The sequence below is a fragment of the Oncorhynchus mykiss genome, unplaced genomic scaffold (genome assembly GCF_057628025.1).
Source record: "Oncorhynchus mykiss isolate SJ-2025 unplaced genomic scaffold, ASM5762802v1 scaffold101, whole genome shotgun sequence".
NCBI lineage: Eukaryota > Metazoa > Chordata > Actinopteri > Salmoniformes > Salmonidae > Oncorhynchus > Oncorhynchus mykiss.
In genome coordinates this window covers 1,231,695-1,253,126 of record NW_028322100.1, presented here as the reverse complement: position 1 = coordinate 1,253,126, position 21,432 = coordinate 1,231,695, and the positions used below count along the sequence as shown (strand labels likewise).

The 21,432-nt window shown below is 45.2% G+C and overlaps 1 protein-coding gene across 2 annotated transcripts in view; it reads right to left on the bottom strand.

Moving 5' to 3' along the window:
* LOC110518596 (paladin) overlaps positions 1-21,432 on the bottom strand; it is a 155,060-nt gene that overhangs the window by 109,229 nt on the left and 24,399 nt on the right. For both annotated transcript variants that reach the window (XM_090228785.1, XM_090228784.1), the window contains exons 2-4: positions 8,553-8,786; positions 8,108-8,210; positions 1,601-1,780 (exon numbers count right to left, since the gene is read on the bottom strand). In XM_090228785.1, coding sequence (XP_090084911.1) covers positions 1,601-1,780; positions 8,108-8,210; positions 8,553-8,773 — 504 coding nt within the window. In that variant the 5' untranslated portion in view covers positions 8,774-8,786. The remainder of the gene's footprint in view (positions 1-1,600; positions 1,781-8,107; positions 8,211-8,552; positions 8,787-21,432) is intronic.

Genomic DNA, 21,432 nt, shown 5'->3' with positions numbered 1-21,432 from the left:
TGGTCAAATGGTACCCTATTCCCTATACAGAGCCCTATGGGCCCTGGTCAAATGGTACCCTATTCCCTATACAGAGCCCTATGAGCCCTGGTCAAATGGTACCCTATTCCCTATACAGAGCCCTATGGGCCCTGGTCAAATGTAGTGCACTATATAGGGAATGGGGTGCCATTTGACACACAGCCAGGGTTTGTGCTTAGTGGCACAGTGCGTCTGTCTGTCCCAAAGCACGGACAGAGTACCTGACCCCTCAAAATATTTATCAAAGAAAGAAAGAAAGAAAGAAAGAAAGACACACAGACAGACAGACAGAGAAGACTCAGTGAGCATAGTCTTGCTATTGAGAAAGGCCACCGAAGGCAGACATGGCTCTCAAGAGAAGACAAGCTATGTGCTCACTGCCCACAAAATGAGGTGGAAACTGAGCTGCACTTCCTAACCTCCTGCCCAATGTATGACCATATTAGAGAAACATATTTCCCTCAGATTACACAAAGAAAAAAATCTCATTTTGATAAACTCCCATGGGTTAAATACCACAGTGTGCCATCACAGCAGCAATATGTGTGACCTGTTGCCACAAGAAAAGGCCAAACAGTTAAAAATCATTGTAAATACAACCCATATTTATGTTTATTTTCCCTTTTGTACTTTAACTATTTGCACATCGTTACAACACTGTACACATGACATTTGTAATGTCTTTATTCTTTTGGAACTTCTGTGAGTGTAATGTTTACTGTTCATTTGTATTGTTTATTTCACTTCTGTTAATTATCTACTTCACTTGCCTTGGCAATGTTAACATGTGTTTCCCATAGCAATGAAGCCCCTTGAATTGAAATTGAGAGACAGACAGAGATACAGAGACAGAGAGACAGAGAGAGGAAGACAGAGAGACCGAGACAGAGAGACAGAGACACAGAAAGGGAGAGGGAGAGAGAGAGAGAAACATTGACCTAGAGAGACACAGAGAGAGACACAGAGAGAGAGACAGAGAGAGAGACATAGAAAAGGGCAACCAGTGAAGAACACACACCATTGTAAATACAACCCATATTTATGCTTATTTATTTTATCTTGTGTCCTTTAACCATTTGTACATTGTTAAAACACTGTATATATATATATATATATATACACTATGACATTTGTAATGTCTTTACTGTTTTGAAACCTCTGTATGTGTAATGTTTACTGTTAATTTTTGTTGTTTTTCACTTTATATATTCACTTTGTATGTTGTCTACCTCACTTGCTTTGGCAATGTTAACACATGTTTCCCATGCCAATAAAGCCCTTGAATTGAATTGAAATTGAATTGACAGAGACAGAGACAGAGAGACACACAGAGACAGAGAGAGACACACAGAGACACACAGAGACACACAGAGACACACAGAGAGAGAGACAGAGACAAATAGAGAGAGACAGATAGAGAGAGACAGAGACACAAAGACACAGAGACAGACACAGAGACAAAGAGACAGAGAGAGACAGAGAGAGAGAGACACAGAGACACAGAAACACAGACCTAAGGGTCAACAGTAGTGCACTATGAAGAAAATAGAGTTTCTCCCCCCGAGGGCGGTAGACTAACCTCATGCCCTTGACTCTGTAGTCTTTGGAGGACCTGTTTGAAGCCATTCAGGCTGGGCTGGCCCATGCCGTACAGCGGGTAGCTTCCTTTCACCTGGCGGTAGTTTGGAGCTCCGTAGCTGCCTGTAGTGTTGAGGACGTCAGCCTTGCTGTACACGTCCTGGACCATGAAGAACTCACCCTACAGACACACAGAACCGTCACTCAATCAAATACATGCATTTAGAAACACCCTTTTTCCATCAACAGCTGCTGTTGGGGGTACAGTAGAGTCAGTACGGGCCCTGGGGGTACAGTAGAGTCAGTACGGGCCCTGGGGGTACAGTAGAGTCAGTACGGGCCCTGGGGGTACAGTAGAGTCAGTACGCGCCCTGGGGGTACAGTAGAGTCAGTACGGGCCCTGGGGGTACTGTAGAGTCAGTACGGGCCCTGGGGGTACAGTAGAGTCAGTACGGGCCCTGGGGGTACAGTAGAGTCAGTACGGGCCCTGGGGGTACAGTAGAGTCAGTACGGGCCCTGGGGGCACAGTAGAGTCCGTACGGGCCCTGGGGGTACAGTAGAGTCAGTACGGGCCCTGGGGGTACAGTAGAGTCAGTACGGGCCCTGGTCCTGGGGGTACAGTAGAGTCAGTACGGGCCCTGGTCAAATGGCACCCTATTCCCTATACAGAGCCCTATGGGCCCTGGCCCTGGGGGCACAGTAGAGTCAGTACGGGGAACACTTCAAGGGAACCTACATACCTGCCCAGGGACTACATACCTGCCCAGGACCTACATACCTGCCCAGGGACTACATACCTGCCCAGGACCTACATACCTGCCCAGGACCTACATACCTGCCCAGGACCTACATACATGCCCAGGAACTACATACCTGCCCAGGGACTACATACCTGCCCAGGGACTACATACCTGCCCAGGGACTTACATACCTGCCCAGGGACTTACATACCTGCCCAGGGACTTACATACCTGCCCAGGGACTTACATACCTGCCCAGGGACTTACATACCTGCCCAGGGACTACATACCTGCCCAGGGACTACATACCTGCCCAGGGACTTACATACCTGCCCAGGGACTACATACCTGCCCAGGGACTTACATACCTGCCCAGGGACTTACATACCTGCCCAGGGACTTACATACCTGCCCAGGGACTACATACCTGCCCAGGGACTACATACCTGCCCAGGGACTTACATACCTGCCCAGGGACTACATACCTGCCCAGGGACTTACATACCTGCCCAGGGACTTACATACCTGCCCAGGGACTTACATACCTGCCCAGGGACTTACATACCTGCCCAGGGACTACATACCTGCCCAGGGACTACATACCTGCCCAGGGACTAGATACCTGCCCAGGGACCTACATACCTGCCTAGGGACTACATAGCTGCCCAGGAACTACATACCTGCCCAGGACCTACATACCTGCCCAGGGACTACATACCTGCCCAGGGACTACATACCTGCCCAGGGACTACATACCTGCCCAGGGATTACATACCTGCCCAGGGACTACATACCTGCCCAGGACCTACATACCTGCCCAGGAACTACATACCTGCCCAGGACCTACATACCTGCCCAGGGACTACATACCTGCCCAGGGACTACATACCTGACGGCTAACCCCATTTACATGGATGTTACATTATTGTAATATAGATGTTGACTAATGTGCATTGTCCCCTATAAGTAAATAAATACCTACCAGGACTTCATAACACATTTATTCAAGGTGGTCTTTATAGCATCAGTGTGAAATGAGCAACATTAGCGATTAGCAACAATAGTATGTTGAAGGGGGCCTCCGCTTCCACTTTTGTGGAAAACCGTTAGTGTTGTTCGTTTCACACTGATCTCTGTAGCCTCGTCATTCATTATCAGATGTCCATCCTTGTTTAAAGCGGTCAGGTGAAACCGTAGTGATCTATGTGAGTAAACAACCTCCCCGGTAACAATAAGGGTCTGGGCATGCCTGAACAGCTCTGTGACAGGTGATAGGTGGATCAGAAGGACCAATGGCCACGCAAGTAACAAGGGGTAACAACATCAATGTGAAGTAACAACAACATCAATGTGAAGTAACAACAACATCAATGTGAAGTAACAAGGGGTAACAACAACATCAATGTGAAGTAACAAGGGGTAACAACATCAATGTGAAGTAACAAGGGGTAACAACAACAATGTGAAGTAACAAGGGGTAACAACAACAATGTGAAGTAACAAGGGGTAACAACAACAATGTGAAGTAACAAGAGGTAACAACATCAATGTGAAGTAACAAGGGGTAACAACAACAACAATGTGAAGTAACAAGAGGTAACAACAACAATGTGAAGTAACAAAGGGTAACAACAACAATGTGAAGTAACAACATCAATGTGAAGTAACAAGGGGTAACAACATCAATGTGAAGTAACAAGGGGTAACAACAACATCAATGTGAAGTAACAAGAGGTAACAACAACATCAATGTGAAGTAACAAGGGGTAACAACAACATCAATGTGAAGTAACAACAACATCAATGTGAAGTAACAACAACATCAATGTGAAGTAACAAGAGGTAACAACAACATCAATGTGAAGTAACAAGGGGTAACAACAACATCAATGTGAAGTAACAACAACATCAATGTGAAGTAACAACAACATCAATGTGAAGTAACAACAACATCAATGTGAAGTAACAAGGGGTAACAACATCAATGTGAAGTAACAACATCAATGTGAAGTAACAAGGGGTAACAACAACAATGTGAAGTAACAACATCAATGTGAAGTAACAAGGGGTAACAACATCAATGTGAAGTAACAACAACATCAATGTGAAGTAACAAGGGGTAACAGCATCAATGTGAAGTAACAAGGGGTAACAACATCAATGTGAAGTAACAAGGGGTAACATCATCAATGTGAAGTAACAAGGGGTAACAACATCAATGTGAAGTAACAAGGGGTAACAACAACATCAATGTGAAGTAACAAGAGGTAACAACATCAATGTGAAGTAACAAGGGGTAACAACATCAATGTGAAGTAACAAGGGGTAACAACAACATCAATGTGAAGTAACAAGAGGTAACAACATCAATGTGAAGTAACAAGGGGTAACAACAACATCAATGTGAAGTAACAAGAGGTAACAACATCAATGTGAAGTAACAAGGGGTAACAACAACAACAATGTGAAGTAACAACAACATCAATGTGAAGTAACAAGAGGTAACAACATCAATGTGAAGTAACAAGGGGTAACAACAACAATGTGTAGTAACAACATCAATGTGAAGTAACAAGGGGTAACAACAACATCAATGTGAAGTAACAAGAGGTAACAACATCAATGTGAAGTAACAACAACATCAATGTGAAGTAACAAGAGGTAACAACATCAATGTGAAGTAACAAGGGGTAACATCATCAATGTGAAGTAACAAGGGGTAACAACAACATCAATGTGAAGTAACAAGAGGTAACAACATCAATGTGAAGTAACAAGGGGTAACATCATCAATGTGAAGTAACAAGGGGTAACAACAACATCAATGTGAAGTAACAAGGGGTAACATCATCAATGTGAAGTAACAAGGGGTAACAATAACATCAATGTGAAGTAACAAGGGGTAACATCATCAATGTGAAGTAACAAGGGGTAACAACATCAATGTGAAGTAACAAGGGGTAACAACATCAATGTGAAGTAACAAGGGGTAACAACAACAACAATGTGAAGTAACAACAACATCAATGTGAAGTAACAAGGGGTAACAACAACATCAATGTGAAGTAACAAGGGGTAACAACATCAATGTGAAGTAACAAGGGGTAACAACAACAATTTGAAGTAACAACATCAATGTGAAGTAACAACAACATCAATGTGAAGTAACAACAACATCAATGTGAAGTAACAACAACATCAATGTGAAGTAACAAGAGGTAACAACATCAATGTGAAGTAACAAGGGGTAACAACAACATCAATGTGAAGTAACAATAACATCAATGTGAAGTAACAAGGGGTAACAACAACATCAATGTGAAGTAACAAGGGGTAACAACATCAATGTGAAGTAACAACAACATCAATGTGAAGTAACAAGGGGTAACAACATCAATGTGAAGTAACAAGGGGTAACAACAACAATGTGAAGTAACAACAACATCAATGTGAAGTAACAACAACATCAATGTGAAGTAACAACAACATCAATGTGAAGTAACAACAACATCAATGTGAAGTAACAAGGGGTAACAACAACATCAATGTGAAGTAACAACAACATCAATGTGAAGTAACAACAACATCAATGTGAAGTAACAACAACATCAATGTGAAGTAACAAGGGGTAACAACAACAATGTGAAGTAACAACATCAATGTGAAGTAACAAGGGGTAACAACAACATCAATGTGAAGTAACAACAACATCAATGTGAAGTAACAACAACATCAATGTGAAGTAACAAGGGGTAACAACAACATCAATGTGAAGTAACAATAACATCAATGTGAAGTAACAAGGGGTAACAACAACATCAATGTGAAGTAACAAGGGGTAACAACATCAATGTGAAGTAACAACAACATCAATGTGAAGTAACAAGGGGTAACAACATCAATGTGAAGTAACAAGGGGTAACAACAACAATGTGAAGTAACAAGGGGTAACAACAACATCAATGTGAAGTAACAAGGGGTAACAACAACATCAATGTGAAGTAACAACAACATCAATGTGAAGTAACAACAACATCAATGTGAAGTAACAAGGGGTAACAACAACATCAATGTGAAGTAACAATAACATCAATGTGAAGTAACAAGGGGTAACAACAACATCAATGTGAAGTAACAAGGGGTAACAACAACAATGTGAAGTAACAAGGGGTAACAACAACATCAATGTGAAGTAACAACAACATCAATGTGAAGTAACAAGGGGTAACAACAACATCAATGTGAAGTAACAAGGGGTAACAACATCAATGTGAAGTAACAACAACATCAATGTGAAGTAACAAGGGGTAACAACAACATCAATGTGAAGTAACAAGGGGTAACAACATCAATGTGAAGTAACAACAACATCAATGTGAAGTAACAAGGGGTAACAACAACATCAATGTGAAGTAACAAGGGGTAACAACAACATCAATGTGAAGTAACAAGGGGTAACAACAACATCAATGTGAAGTAACAACAACATCAATGTGAAGTAACAAGGGGTAACAACATCAATGTGAAGTAACAAGGGGTAACAACAACAATGTGAAGTAACAAGGGGTAACAACAACATCAATGTGAAGTAACAAGGGGTAACATCATCAATGTGAAGTAACAAGGGGTAACAACAACATCAATGTGAAGTAACAACAACATCAATGTGAAGTAACAACAACATCAATGTGAAGTAACAACAACATCAATGTGAAGTAACAACAACATCAATGTGAAGTAACAAGGGGTAACAACATCAATGTGAAGTAACAAGGGGTAACAACAACATCAATGTGAAGTAACAAGGGGTAACATCATCAATGTGAAGTAACAAGGGGTAACAACAACATCAATGTGAAGTAACAACAACATCAATGTGAAGTAACAAGGGGTAACAACATCAATGTGAAGTAACAAGGGGTAACAACAACAATGTGAAGTAACAAGGGGTAACAACAACATCAATGTGAAGTAACAAGGGGTAACATCATCAATGTGAAGTAACAAGGGGTAACAACAACATCAATGTGAAGTAACAACAACATCAATGTGAAGTAACAACAACATCAATGTGAAGTAACAACAACATCAATGTGAAGTAACAAGGGGTAACAACATCAATGTGAAGTAACAACAACATCAATGTGAAGTAACAACAACATCAATGTGAAGTAACAAGGGGTAACAACATCAATGTGAAGTAACAAGGGGTAACAACAACATCAATGTGAAGTAACAAGGGGTAACATCATCAATGTGAAGTAACAAGGGGTAACAACAACATCAATGTGAAGTAACAACAACATCAATGTGAAGTAACAACAACATCAATGTGAAGTAACAACAACATCAATGTGAAGTAACAAGGGGTAACAACAACATCAATGTGAAGTAACAATAACATCAATGTGAAGTAACAACAACATCAATGTAAAGTAACAAGGGGTTAACAACATCAATGTGAAGTAACAAGGGGTAACATCATCAATGTGAAGTAACAAGGGGTAACAACAACATCAATGTGAAGTAACAATAACATCAATGTGAAGTAACAACAACATCAATGTAAAGTAACAAGGGGTTAACAACATCAATGTAAAGTAACAAGGGGTTAACAACATCAATGTGAAGTAACAAGGGGTAACAACATCAATGTGAAGTAACAACATCAATGTGAAGTAACAACAACATCAATGTGAAGTAACAAGGGGTTAACAACATCAATGTGAAGCAACAAGGGGTAACAACATGGTGTGTTTTCTTCCTACCTGTACCAAGTAGTGTTCAGGCATTGAGTCTGATATCCGGCCCACTTTGTAGTTTGTTCTGAAGAGGTCATCGTGGATCTGAAATTCCTGTCTGCAATTATATCTGGAATACAGACGATAACGTAGCCGTCATCTGCAACATGGTGAAACTAAGCATTCAATCCCTCTCAGTGGTACTGAGGTTTCCACTGGAGACCGACCCAACATTTCATTAGTCAGATAAGGTAAATGACCTTATCTTCTGAACCCAAGACAAGACAAATTAGATAACAGCACACACACACACACAACTCAACTACCCTCGTCCCATCCCCCGTCCCCACACACTTCCCCATCCCCCCCATCCATTCACACCTTAGTGATCAAAGCCTCAGGGATTCTCATGGTAACATCCCTTGGATGGTGGTTACGTGACTTGAATGATTGGAGGCGTGATGAGACTTACGTGATGACGACAGGCGCCACCTTGTTGGTGATGATAGACTTGGCCTTGCCGCTGTGGATCTTCACTGTCTGGGAAGAGCTCATGCTGAGAGACTGCCTGCTGTTCACCGCCCCGTTTCCATGGAGACTCTCACGCGGAGGAGGATGCTGGGGCGCTGCTACAGAGGATATGGAGCCTGAGACAGAGACGGGTTGTGGCGCTGCGCTGGCAGTTGTACCCATACTCCACAAGCAGCTGGGGACGACAAGAGGAGAGTGGACACAGGAAGTCAAACAGAGGAACAGAGGAGAGGACTTGACTCAGACACAGGAAGTCAAACAGAGGAACAGAGGAACAGAGAAGAGGACTTTGACTCAAGACACAGGAAGTCAAACAGAGGAACAGAGGAGAGGACTTTGACTCAGACACAGGAAGTCAAACAGAGGAACAGAGGAACAGAGGAGAGGACTTTGACTCAGACACAGGAAGTCAAACAGAGGAACAGCAGTGGGGACTCAGTCACACTATGAGGCCACACTGAGGCACACTTGCATGCACACTATAGAGGTTTCACAAATCTGTGTTGATTCCAACACCACCACGTTCAAATTGTAGCCTGCTGATTGAAAGAGGAAACGTATGAATAGTGAAATATAACAATGAGACAATTTCTCCCATTGCTTTTCTTGATGATGTTTCTACAGTACTTCCAGCAGCTCTCTCAGAACATACCAAGCAGTAAACCCTGATTCTAGATCTGTACCGCTCAACATTTCAACAGGCTTTACATCAATCCTGAGTTTAGGTGTGTTTCAATGTTAACTATAGCCTCATCTGATGCTGAGCCCTTCTGCTACAGCCTTCAACAACAATCTGAGCAGGCATCCATCTGCAGCACCTCTCTGAATAAACCCATCTCAAACGGCACCCAGAGCACAATGGGCCCTGGTCAACAGTAGTGCACTACATAGGGAATAGGGTTCTATAGGGCCCTGGTCAACAGTAGTGCACTATATAGGGAATAGGGTTCTATAGGGCCCTGGTCAACAGTAGTGCACTATATAGGGAATAGGGTTCTATAGGGCCCTGGTCAACAGTAGTGCACTACATAGGGAATAGGGTTCTATAGGGCTCTGGTCTAAAGTAGTGCACTACATAGGGAATAGGGTGGTATTTGGTACACAGACACAGGGCTTTGCAGTGAAGCAGATTAAACAAAAGATGAGCCTCCCCACCGCTCTGCTCCACACAGACCAGCAAGCAGGGGCCGACCCCGACCCGCCACAGCTGGCCTGAGACCAACGGCAGACACTCCATCCCCCTAAACACACACACACACACACACAAAGACAGACCAGGACACACACACACAATCCGAGGGGCGGCAGGTAGCCTAGTAGGTAGAGCGTTGGGCCAGTAACCGAAAGATTACTGGATCGAATCTCCGAGCTGACAAAGTAAAAAGCGATCGTTCTGCCCCTGAACAAGACAGTTAACCCACTGTTCCCCTGAACAAGGCAGTTAACCCACTGTTCCCCTGAGCAAGGCAGTTAACCCACTGTTCCCCTGAGCAAGGCAGTTAACCCACTGTTCCCCTGAACAATGTAGTTAACCCACTGTTCCCCTGAGCAAGGCAGTTAACCCACTGTTCCCCTGAGCAAGGCAGTTAACCCACTGTTCCCCTGAGCAAGGCAGTTAACCCACTGTTCCCCTGAGCAAGGCAGTTAACCCACTGTTCCCCTGAGCAAGGCAGTTAACCCACTGTTCCCCTGAGCAAGGCAGTTAACCCACTGTTCCCCTGAGCAAGGCAGTTAACCCACTGTTCCCCTGAGCAAGGCAGTTAACCCACTGTTCCCCTGAGCAAGGCAGTTAACCCACTGTTCCCCTGAGCAAGGCAGTTACCCCACTGTTCCCCTGAGCAAGGCAGTTACCCCACTGTTCCCCTGAGCAAGGCAGTTACCCCACTGTTCCCCTGAGCAAGGCAGTTAACCCACTGTTCCCCTGAGCAAGGCAGTTAACCCACTGTTCCCTTGAGCAAGGCAGTTAACCCACTGTTCCCCTGAGCAAGGCAGTTAACCCACTGTTCCCCTGAACAAGGCAGTTAACCCACTGTTCCCCTGAGCAAGGCAGTTAACCCACTGTTCCCCTGAGCAAGGCAGTTAACCCACTGTTCCCCTGAGCAAGGCAGTTAACCCACTGTTCCCTTGAGCAAGGCAGTTAACCCACTGTTCCCCTGAGCAAGGCCGTTAACCCACTGTTCCCCTGAACAAGGCAGTTAACCCACTGTTCCCCTGAACAAGGCAGTTAACCCACTGTTCCCCTGAACAAGGCAGTTAACCCACTGTTCCCCTGAGCAAGGCAGTTAACCCACTGTTCCCTGGGCAGTGAAGACGTGGATGTTGATTAAGGCAGACCCCTTCACCTCTCTGATTCAGAGGGTTAAATGCAGAAGACACATTTCAGTTGAATACATTCAGTTGAACAACTGACTAGATATCCCCCTTTCCCCATTCCACTTCCACCCTGGGGCATCCAGAGAGAGACTTCAGAAATATATGTCCTTTTCAGATCAAACTTGCTAGAAAAATAGACAATGTCGAGGTGGCTTATTAATGACCAAAGTCTCGTGTTTCTGTGTGTTTATTATATTATAATTAAGTCTATGATTCGATAGAGCAGTCTGAGTGGTGGTAGGCAGCAGCAGGCTCGTAAGCATTCATTCAAACAGCACTTTCCTGCGTTTGCCAGCAGCACTTCACAATGCTTGCACCACAGCGCTGTTTATGACTTCAAGCCTATCAACTCCCGAGATCAGGCTGGCAATACTATAGTGCCTATAAGAACATCCAATAGTCAAAGGTTTATGAAATACAAATGGTACAGAGAGAAATAGTCCTATAATAACTACAATCTAAAGCTTCTTAACTGGGAAAATTGAAGACTCATGTTATATATTATATTTAGTTAAAATAAAAGTTTTAATTCAGTATTGTTGTAATTGTCATTATTACAAATATATATGTAAAAAAAAAAAAAAACTATTTTCTTTTTAATAAATAAATAAATAAAATTGTCCGATTAATCGGTATCAGCTTTTTTTGGTCCTCCAATAAATCGGTATTAAAAAATCATAAATCGGTCGACCTCTAGTTAGAATATAAATCATAGTGGGCACTTTGAATAGTTTTGTTTGACATGACAACGAATGAAAATGCCATGGACGAGTTATTGTGACAGGGTAGGAACCAAAGTGATGTTCAGTGTTTCCTAGGGGACCCTATAATCTTTGGCTTCATTAAATCTTTATTCATATAGCCAACATATTCATGCTTCATATATCCCTCTTTGATTTATAAGATACTGTTAGCTAGCCAGCTAACTAGCGATTAGCATTAGTGGCTAAAACGATTTAGCATAACTTGCTAAGAAAATACAAACTAGCTGTTTGCAGATGTAAGAAACACAAACTAATATTGTAATCATAGAACGCTTGTGGATTTATATTAAGATCAAAGTGGAAACAACATCGTTGTCATCAACATTGTTGCATGTGCTGCACTGACCATGCAGACTGAACGAAAGTGTCTCGTGGTCAAGCAACAACAAATGCGCTCCTTGAGTGACAGGGGGCGGGGCTTAGTCTGTGTGGAAAGGGGCGTGTTTTGAAACTTCTGTATGTGTAATGTTTACTGTTCATTTTTATTGTTTATTTCACTTTTGTATATTATCTACCTCACTTGCTTTGGCAATGTTAACACATGTTTCCCATGCCAATAAAGCCCTTGAATTGAATTGAATTGAATTGAGAGAGAGAGAGAGAGAGAGAGAGAGAGAGAGACAGAGAGACAGAGAGACAGAGAGAGAGAGAGGGATGACTCAAGTAGCCGAGTAAACTATAAAAATGGACGTTACACAACGGCGTATCACATTTAACAAACCAAACATTCAAACACCGTTATGGAAGGTAAAGTAAAAACCCAAACCAGTCCGTTCATAAATACCAGTATATAGTCAAATACGGTTATACCACCCAGCCCTACACCACAGTAGCCTTAGGTACAGTCAAATCAAAGCAAAGCTTTCAGGTAGACATGATCTGAAACAGAGGCGACGTCCTAAATGGAACCAAACTCCCTTCATAGTGACTAATCTTGACCAGAGCCCTTTCATCTAAACGGAATAGGCTGCCATTCGAGACACACGCGGAATGTTCCAAACAGTTGCCTTGGTTACATGACTAAATAGCAGTGCCGTGGGCCTGGGGCCTGGGGCCTTCAGTGAGGTCCTACACAGTCCCACCCGAATTAATCCACCTCTTATTACCCTCATTATGATGCCACGGCTCTAGACACTATACATTTAGACAGAAACGCAGTTTAACCAGGCGTCGCGTCGCACACAAAGCAGTTTCACCGTGATGATAAAGACACACAACTATTCACTGAAAATAAAAGAAAGAAAACAAATCATTTGCAACATAGGCTATTTGCCATTTTATTTTTGTTAATATATAGGCTATTTAATATTAACGAAATAAAATGCGAAACATACATAGACATTTAATACATTTAACACAAAATCCATCCTCCTTTCTTTCCTCAAGAAGACTTCAATGACTCTGTTGTACAGTCCATCTGTGCGTTTTAGTTCCACCAATAAGTCCTTTTCTATCGACATGGAGGCTAATGCTGAAAGCCGAGTCTGTCCAGTAGCATTTCTGGAATATGTTTTGATTCGCTTTATGGCCGAGAATGAGCGCTCGACAGAAGCCGTGGACACGGGGATAGTCACTGTCACACATGCCAATGTGTAAAGTTGCCCCATGTCCTCATTCACATTTTTCTGCTTAAGGAAATCAAGGAGATCAGAGGGACTTTTCCCTTCAAAATCAGTCATAGCATACATTACAGTCAGTTCTGTTTTTAGCTTGGATAGGTCGAACAGTGTTCCGTGACTCTCTGTTAAGCTGCAGAAGGCTGTTTGTGGGAATTTTTTCCGGTAGGTCTGAAAGTGCTGGGGGTCCAGGAGGGAGAGAAACATACATTTTTCGTGGTCTTGAAACCTGTTTCGTATCTGGCAAAGAATGTTGTCCAGAATATTGCTGTGGAGTTGTTGGTAGTATGTGCGAGGGTCTCCTTGTGCTGGGCCTCTGCGTGCGCTGGGTGAACTTGGGATGCGCTCTGTGTCATCGTAGATTTGACTGAACCTGCGCCTCTCTCGCTCAATTGTAATAATAAGCATTCCCAGCAGTACAGTTTGCAGTGCTTCTCTGAGCCTGTGAGCCATTGATAGTGCTCATAGTTGGAACTTTGAAAGTGGCGAACGAACCCCTTTCCCACCTGTGGCAGGCTTTGTAGCGTCGGCGTCGGGCGACCTCTCCTGACAATGTCTAACTTTTCTTGAAAAAGTTAGACATCTGAAGCTAAAAATGATTGCGTATGTCTTAGTAGGTGAAAGGTGGTAAGAGACTCCACGCTGGTCAGAGACTCCACGCTGGTCAGAGACTCCACGCTGGTCAGAGACTCCACGCTGGTCAGAGGCTCCACGCTGGTCAGAGGCTCCGCGCTGGTCAGAGGCTCCGCGCTGGTCAGAGGCTCCGCGCTGGTCAGAGACTCCGCGCTGGTCAGAGACTCCGCGCTGGTCAGAGACTCCGCGCTGGTCAGAGACTCCACGCTGGTCAGAGACTCCACGCTGGTCAGAGACTCCACGCTGGTCAGAGACTCCGCGCTGGTCAGAGACTCCACGCTGGTCAGAGACTCCACGCTGGTCAGAGGCTCCACGCTGGTCAGAGACTCCACGCTGGTCAGAGACTCCACGCTGGTCAGAGACTCCATCCCCTGTGACTTGTTTTCTGCCATGTTCCTACTTGTGAATTGCATTCCCACCCAAAAAATCCCTTCCCTCTGGGTCCCAAGCTCCTTCCACCTACAGTCAGAGGGAACCACCCCTTAGAGCTTACACAGTCCAACACTCGAATGCCCTTTACATGGCTCTGGTATCAGCTAGTGTGCTTATCGCCCCAGTCCAACAGCGTTGGTTATCTACTTCTTTCTGTCCTCTTTGTGTAGGGTAGAAGTGAGAGAACCGTCCTGCCTGTCTGTTCCCTTGAGGGCCAGTACATCTGACTGCCAGGTGGCTGGTGGGGCCGGCAGGGGTGCCATTACACTATGAAGGGAATATGGTGCCACTGGGGACAGAGCTAGGACAGGAAACACAGCGCCAGGAGCAGACAGGAAACACAGCGCCAGGAGCAGACAGGAAACACAGCGCCAGGAGCAGACAGGAAACACAGTGCCAGGAGCAGACAGGAAACACAGTGCCAGGAGCAGACAGGAAGCAGACCAAATGGCACCCTAATCCCTAGTACACTACTTTTGACTAGAGTCCTATGAGCCCTATGAAGCCCTATGAGCCCTATGAAGCCCTATGAGTCCTATAAGTCCTATGAGCCCTATGAGCCCTATGGAGCCCTATGAGTCCTATGAAGCCCTATGGAGTCCTATGAGTCCTATGAGCCCTATGAGTCCAATGGAGCATGCCATTACATTAAACCTCAGAGAAACAAACAAACACACACACACGTTGGCCATGGTTGCACATAGGATATCAAGAAAACTGTGTAACCACTGTGACTTCAAGGGAATCCGATCATCAGATCTCCTGTGTCCAACACAATGATGTTATTGTCCTGTACAGGCCAGGGAAGAGGCCAGGGTATAGTGTATAGACCAGGGTATAGGGTATAGACCAGGGTACAGGCCAGGGTGTAGGACCAGGGGCCAGGGTATAGGGTATTGACCAGGGTATTGGGTATAGACCAAGGTACAGGCCAGGGTGTAGGCCAGGGTATATACCAATGTATAGGGTATAGGGTATAGACCAGGGTATAGGGTATAGACCAGGGTATAGACCAGGGTATAGGGTATAGACCAGGGTATAGACCAGGGCATAGGGTATAGACTAGGGCATAGGGTATAGGCCAGGGTATAGACCAGGGTATAGGGTATAGGCCAGTGTATAGGGTATAGACCAGGGTATAGGCCAGGGTATAGGGTATAGATCAGGGTATAGGCCAGGGTATAGGGTATAGATCAGGGTATAGGCCAGGGTCTTTAAACTCGGACAAAACAGAGATGCTTGTTCTAGGTCCCAAGAAACAAAGAGATCTTCTGTTGAATCTGACAATTAATCTTAATGGTTGTACAGTCGTCTCAAATAAAACTGTGAAGGACCTCGGCGTTACTCTGGACCCTGATCTCTCTTTTGGAGAACATATCAAGACCATTTCAAGGACAGCTTTTTTCCATCTATGTAACATTGCAAAAATCAGAAACTTTCTGTCCAAAAATTATGCAGAAAAATGTATCCATGCTTTTGTCACTTCTAGGTTAGACTACTGCAATGCTCTACTTTCCAGCTACCCGGATAAAGCACTAAATAAACTTCAGTTAGTGCTAAATACGGCTGCTAGAATCCTGACTAGAACCAAAAAATTTGATCATATTACTCCAGTGCTAGCCTCTCTACACTGGCTTCCTGTCAAAGCAAGGGCTGATTTCAAGGTTTTACTGCTAACCTACAAAACATTACATGGGCTTGCTCCTACCTATCTCTCTGATTTGGTCCTGCCGTACATACCTACACGTACGCTACGGTCACAAGACGCAGGCCTCCTAATTGTCCCTAGAATTTCTAAGCAAACAGTTGGAGGCAGGGCTTTCTCCTATAGAGCTCCATTTTTATGGAACGGTCTGCCTACCCATGTCAGAGACGCAAACTCGGTCTCAACCTTTACGTCTCTACTGAAGACTCATCTCTTCAGTGGGTCATATGATTGAGTGTAGTCTGGCCCAGGAGTGGGAAGGTGAACGGGAAGGCTCTGGAGCAACGAACCGCCCTTGCTGTCTCTGCCTGGCCGGTTCCCCTCTTTCCACTGGGATTCTCTGCCTCTAACCATATTACAGGGGCTGAGTAACTGGCTTACTGGGGCTCTCTCATGCCGTCCCTGGAGGGGGTGCGTCACCTGAGTGGGTTGATTCACTGATGTGGTCATCCTGTCTGGGTTGCCCCCCCCCCCCCCCCCTTGGGTTGTGCCGCGGCGGAGGTCTTTGTGGGCTATGCTCAGCCTTGTTTCAGGATGTTAAGTTGGTGGTTGAAGATATCCCTCTAGTGGTGTGGGGGCTGTGCTTTGGCAAAATGGGTGGGGTTATATCCTTCCTGTTTGGCCCTGTCCGGGGGTGTCCTCGGATGGGGCCACAGTGTCTCCTGACCCCTCCTGTCTCAGCCTCCAGTATTTATGCTGCAGTAGTTTATGTGTCGGGGGGCTAGGGTCAGTTTGTTATATCTGGAGTACTTCTCCTGTCCTATTCGGTGTCCTGTGTGAATCTAGGTGTGCGTTCTCTAATTCTCTCCTTCTCTCTCTCGGAGGACCTGAGCCCTAGGACCATGCCCCAGGACTACCTGACATGATGACTCCTTGCTGTCCCCAGTCCACCTGGCTGTGCTGCTGCTCCAGTTTCAACTGTTCTGCCTTAATATTATTCGACCATGCTGGTCATTTATGAACATTTGAACATCTTGGCCATGTTCTGTTATAATCTCCACCCGGCACAGCCAGAAGAGGACTGGCCATCCCACATATGCTCTCTCTAATTCTCTCTTTCTTTCTCTCTCTCGGAGGACCTGAGCCCTAGGACCATGCCCCAGGAATACCTGACATGATGACTCCTTGCTGTCCCCAGTCCACCTGACCGTGCTGCTGCTCCAGTTTAAACTGTTCTGCCTTATTATTATTCGACCATGCTGGTCATTTATGAACATTTGAACATCTTGGCCATGTTCTGTTATAATCTCCACCCGGCACAGCCAGAAGAGGACTGGCCACCCCACATAGCCTGGTTCCTCTCTAGGTTTCTTCCTAGGTTTTGGCCTTTCTAGGGAGTTTTTCCTAGCCACCGTGCTTCTACACCTGCATTGCTTGCTGTTTGGGGTTTTAGGCTGGGTTTCTGTACAGCACTTTGAGATATCAGCTGATGTACGAAGGGCTATATAAATAAATTTGATTTGATTTGGTCTACAGTATAGACCAGGGTATTGACCAGGGTATAGGCCAGGGTATATGGTATAGACCAGGGCATTGACCAGGGTATAGGCCAGGGTCTAGGGTATAGATCAGGGTACAGGCCAAGGTCTAGGGTATAGATCAGGGTATAGGCTGGGGTAAAGGGTATAGACCAGGGTATAGGGTATAGACCAGGGTATAGACCAGGGTCTAGGATATAGGCCAGGGTATATACCAGGGTATAGACCAGGGTCTAGGGTATAGATCAGGGTACAGGCCAGCGTATGGGTATAGGTCGGGGTATAGGCCAGGGTATAGGGTATAGACCAGGGTCTAGGGTATAGATCAGGGTATTGACCAGGGTATAGGCCAGGGTATATGGTATAGACCAGTGTATTGACCAGGGTATAGGCCAGGGTCTAAGGTATAGATCAGGGTATAGGCCAGGGTCTACGGTATAGACCAGGGTATATGGTATAGACCAGGGTATAGACCAGGGTATAGGGTATAGGCCAGGGTAATAGACCAGGGTATAGGCCAGGGTCTACGGTATAGACCAGGGTATTGACCAGGGTATAGGCCAGGGGCCAGTGTATAGACCAGGGTATTGGGTATAGACCAAGGTACAGGCCAGGGTGTAGGCCAGGGTATAGACCAGGGTACAGGGTATAGACCAGGGTATAGGGTATAGACCAGGGTATAGACCAGCGTATAGGGTATAGACCAGGGTATAGGGTATAGACCAGGGTATAGACCAGCGTATAGGGTATAGACCAGGGTATAGGGTATAGACCAGGGTATAGGGTATAGATCATGGTATAGGGTATAGATCAGGGTATAGACCAGGATATAGGGGTACAGGCCAGCGTATTGGGTATAGGCCGGGGTATAGGCCAGGGTATAGGGTATAGACCAGGGTCTAGGGTCCATAATTGTAAGTGGGTTGCCACTGCCCAACCCTGAAGGACAGATCAGCCTCTACACAGTACCCCAACATCAATTTGATCATGTGGGCAGATGTCATTCTTTGTTGTGTATAATTATTTATCTCTATTGTACCATTTTGTAAACTCTAGATACTGTAACAGTATGAATCTTAATCTTAACAGGCCAGGGTCTACGGTATAGACCAGGGTATTGACCAGGGTATAGGCCAGGGTATATGGTATAGACCAGGGTATTGACCAGGGTATAGGCCAGGGTCTAAGGTATAGATCAGGGTATAGGCCAGGGTCTACGGTATAGACCAGGGTATTGACCAGGGTATAGGCCAGGGTATATGGTATAGACCAGGGTTTGACCAGGGTATAGGCCAGGGTCTAAGGTATAGATCAGGGTATAGGCCACGGTCTAGGGTATAGATCAGGGTACAAGTCAGCGCATAGGGTATAGGTCGAGGTATAGGCCAGGGTCTAGGATATAGGGTATAGGCAAGGGTATAGACCAGGGTAAAGGGTATAGACCAGGGTATAGATCGGGATACAGGCCAGGGTCTAGGGTATATATCAGGGTATAGACCAGGGTATAGGGTATAGGCCAGGGTAATAGACCAGGGGCCAGTGTATAGACCAGGGTATAGGGTATAGACCAGGGTACAGGCCAGCGTATTGGGTATAGGCCGGGGTATAGGCCAGGGTATAGGGTATAGACCAGGGTCTAGGGTATAGATCAGGGTATAGGCCAGGGTCTACGGTATAGACCAGGGTATTGACCAGGGTATAGGCCAGGGTATATGGCATAGACCAGGGTATTGACCAGGGTATAGGCCAGGGTCTAAGGTATAGATCAGGGTATAGGCCAGGGTCTACGGTATAGACCAAGGTATTGACCAGGGTATAGGCCAGGGTATTTGGTATAGACCAGGGTATTAACCAGGGTATAGGCCAGGGTCTAAGGTATAGATCAGGGTATATGTCACGGTCTAGGGTATAGATCAGGGTATAGGCCAGGGTCTAGGGTATAAACCAGGGTACAGGTCAGCGCATAGGGTATAGGCCGAGGTATAGGCCAGGGTCTAGGATATAGGGTATAGGCCAGGGTATAGACCAGGGTAAAGGGTATAGACCAGGGTATAGATCGGGATACAGGCCAGGGTCTAGGGTATATATCAGGGTATAGACCAGGGTATAGGGTATAGACCAGGGTATAGGGTATAGGCCAGGGTAATAGACCAGGGGTCAGTGTATAGACCAGGGTATTGGGTATAGACCAAGGTACAGGCCAGGGTGTAGGCCAGGGTATAGACCAGGGTACAGGGTATAGACCAGGGTACAGGGTATAGACCAGGGTACAGGGTATAGACCAGGGTATAGACCAGGGTATAGACCAGCGTATAGGGTATAGACCAGGGTATAGGGTATAGACCAGGGTATAGGGTATAGACCAGGGTATAGGCCATGGTATAGGGTATAGATCAGGGTATAGACCAGGGTATAGGGTATAGACCAGGGTATAGGGTATAGACCAGGGTATAGACCAGCGTATAGGGTATAGACCAGGGTATAGGGTATAGACCAGGGTATAGACCAGGGTATAGACCAGGGTATAGGGTATAGACCAGCGTATAGGGTATAGACCAGGGTATAGGGTATAGATCATGGTATAGGGTATAGATCAGGGTATAGATCAGGGTATAGACCAGGATATAGGGTATAGACCAGGGTATAGGGTATATACCAGGGTATAGACCAGGGTATATACCAGGGTATAGACCAGGGTATATACCAGGGTATAGACCAGGGTATAGGGTATAGACCAGGGTATAGACCAGGGTATATGGTATAGACCATTACATGAAAGGCAATAAAACACTGCAGTGATAAAGCAAGCATTCTAACATGATTCTCAATTTGATTAAGACCATGTGACCGTGTAAGCAACGGCATGGCGAAACAGTTTCATTCATTCCTTTGAGTCTCCTTTCATTGACATTTCCTGAGAAAGAGATATAGACAGGAAGAGATGGCGAGATAGAGAGACATAAATAGATAGATATATATATATATATATATATATATATATATATATGAGAGAGAGAGAGAGAGAGAGAGAGACACACATTTATGGCTTCCTATCTAAATGATTTATTATGTTGATACTGAATTATATTTTCTCCAGAAGTTAAGCGGATTTTTGCCTACTTCTGAATCAGTTGCTGAGGCTCTTTCCCTTGTGGCCCCCAGCAGCCTTCCCACCTAAAGCTAAAGAAGTGCTCATGTAGAATACAGACAGGGCACTAATTACAGTCATGGCAGACCACATTCAGAAGTACTCCCATTTAAACATCGGTGCCAGCCAACCAGCCAGCCAGCATGCCATGCCAACATGGTCTGAAGGCCATGGAACACTGAAACACTCTCAGACCATAGAAAAGGAGAACTGTGGAGGGCTTCCCTCCCTCAACACCAGCCCCCCCCCCCCCCCCCCCCCTCCCTTCCACCAGAGCTCGCTCCCTTCCACCCACCTGACAGCCAGCATTGGTCCCTTTCAAAGTGGGGGACCAGCCTATTTAAATTCCACCAGTGTCCCAACTTTGCTCTAGAAGCTCCTTCATGCAGACAAAAGGGTTCTAAATGAGAGACAGACAAACAGACAGAGAAAGAGAGACAGAAAGACAGACAGTGAAAGAGAGACAGACAGACAGATAGTGAAAGAGAGAGACAGACAGATAGTGAAAGGGAGACAGACAGACAGACAGAGAAAGAGAGAGAAAGACAGAGACAGAAAGAGACAGAAAGAGACAGACAGACACAGAGACAGAGACAGACAGACAGACAGACAGAAACAGGAAGGAGCGTGCAGCATCTTCAGGATACATCTGTCAGGAGCCTGGTGTGGTGG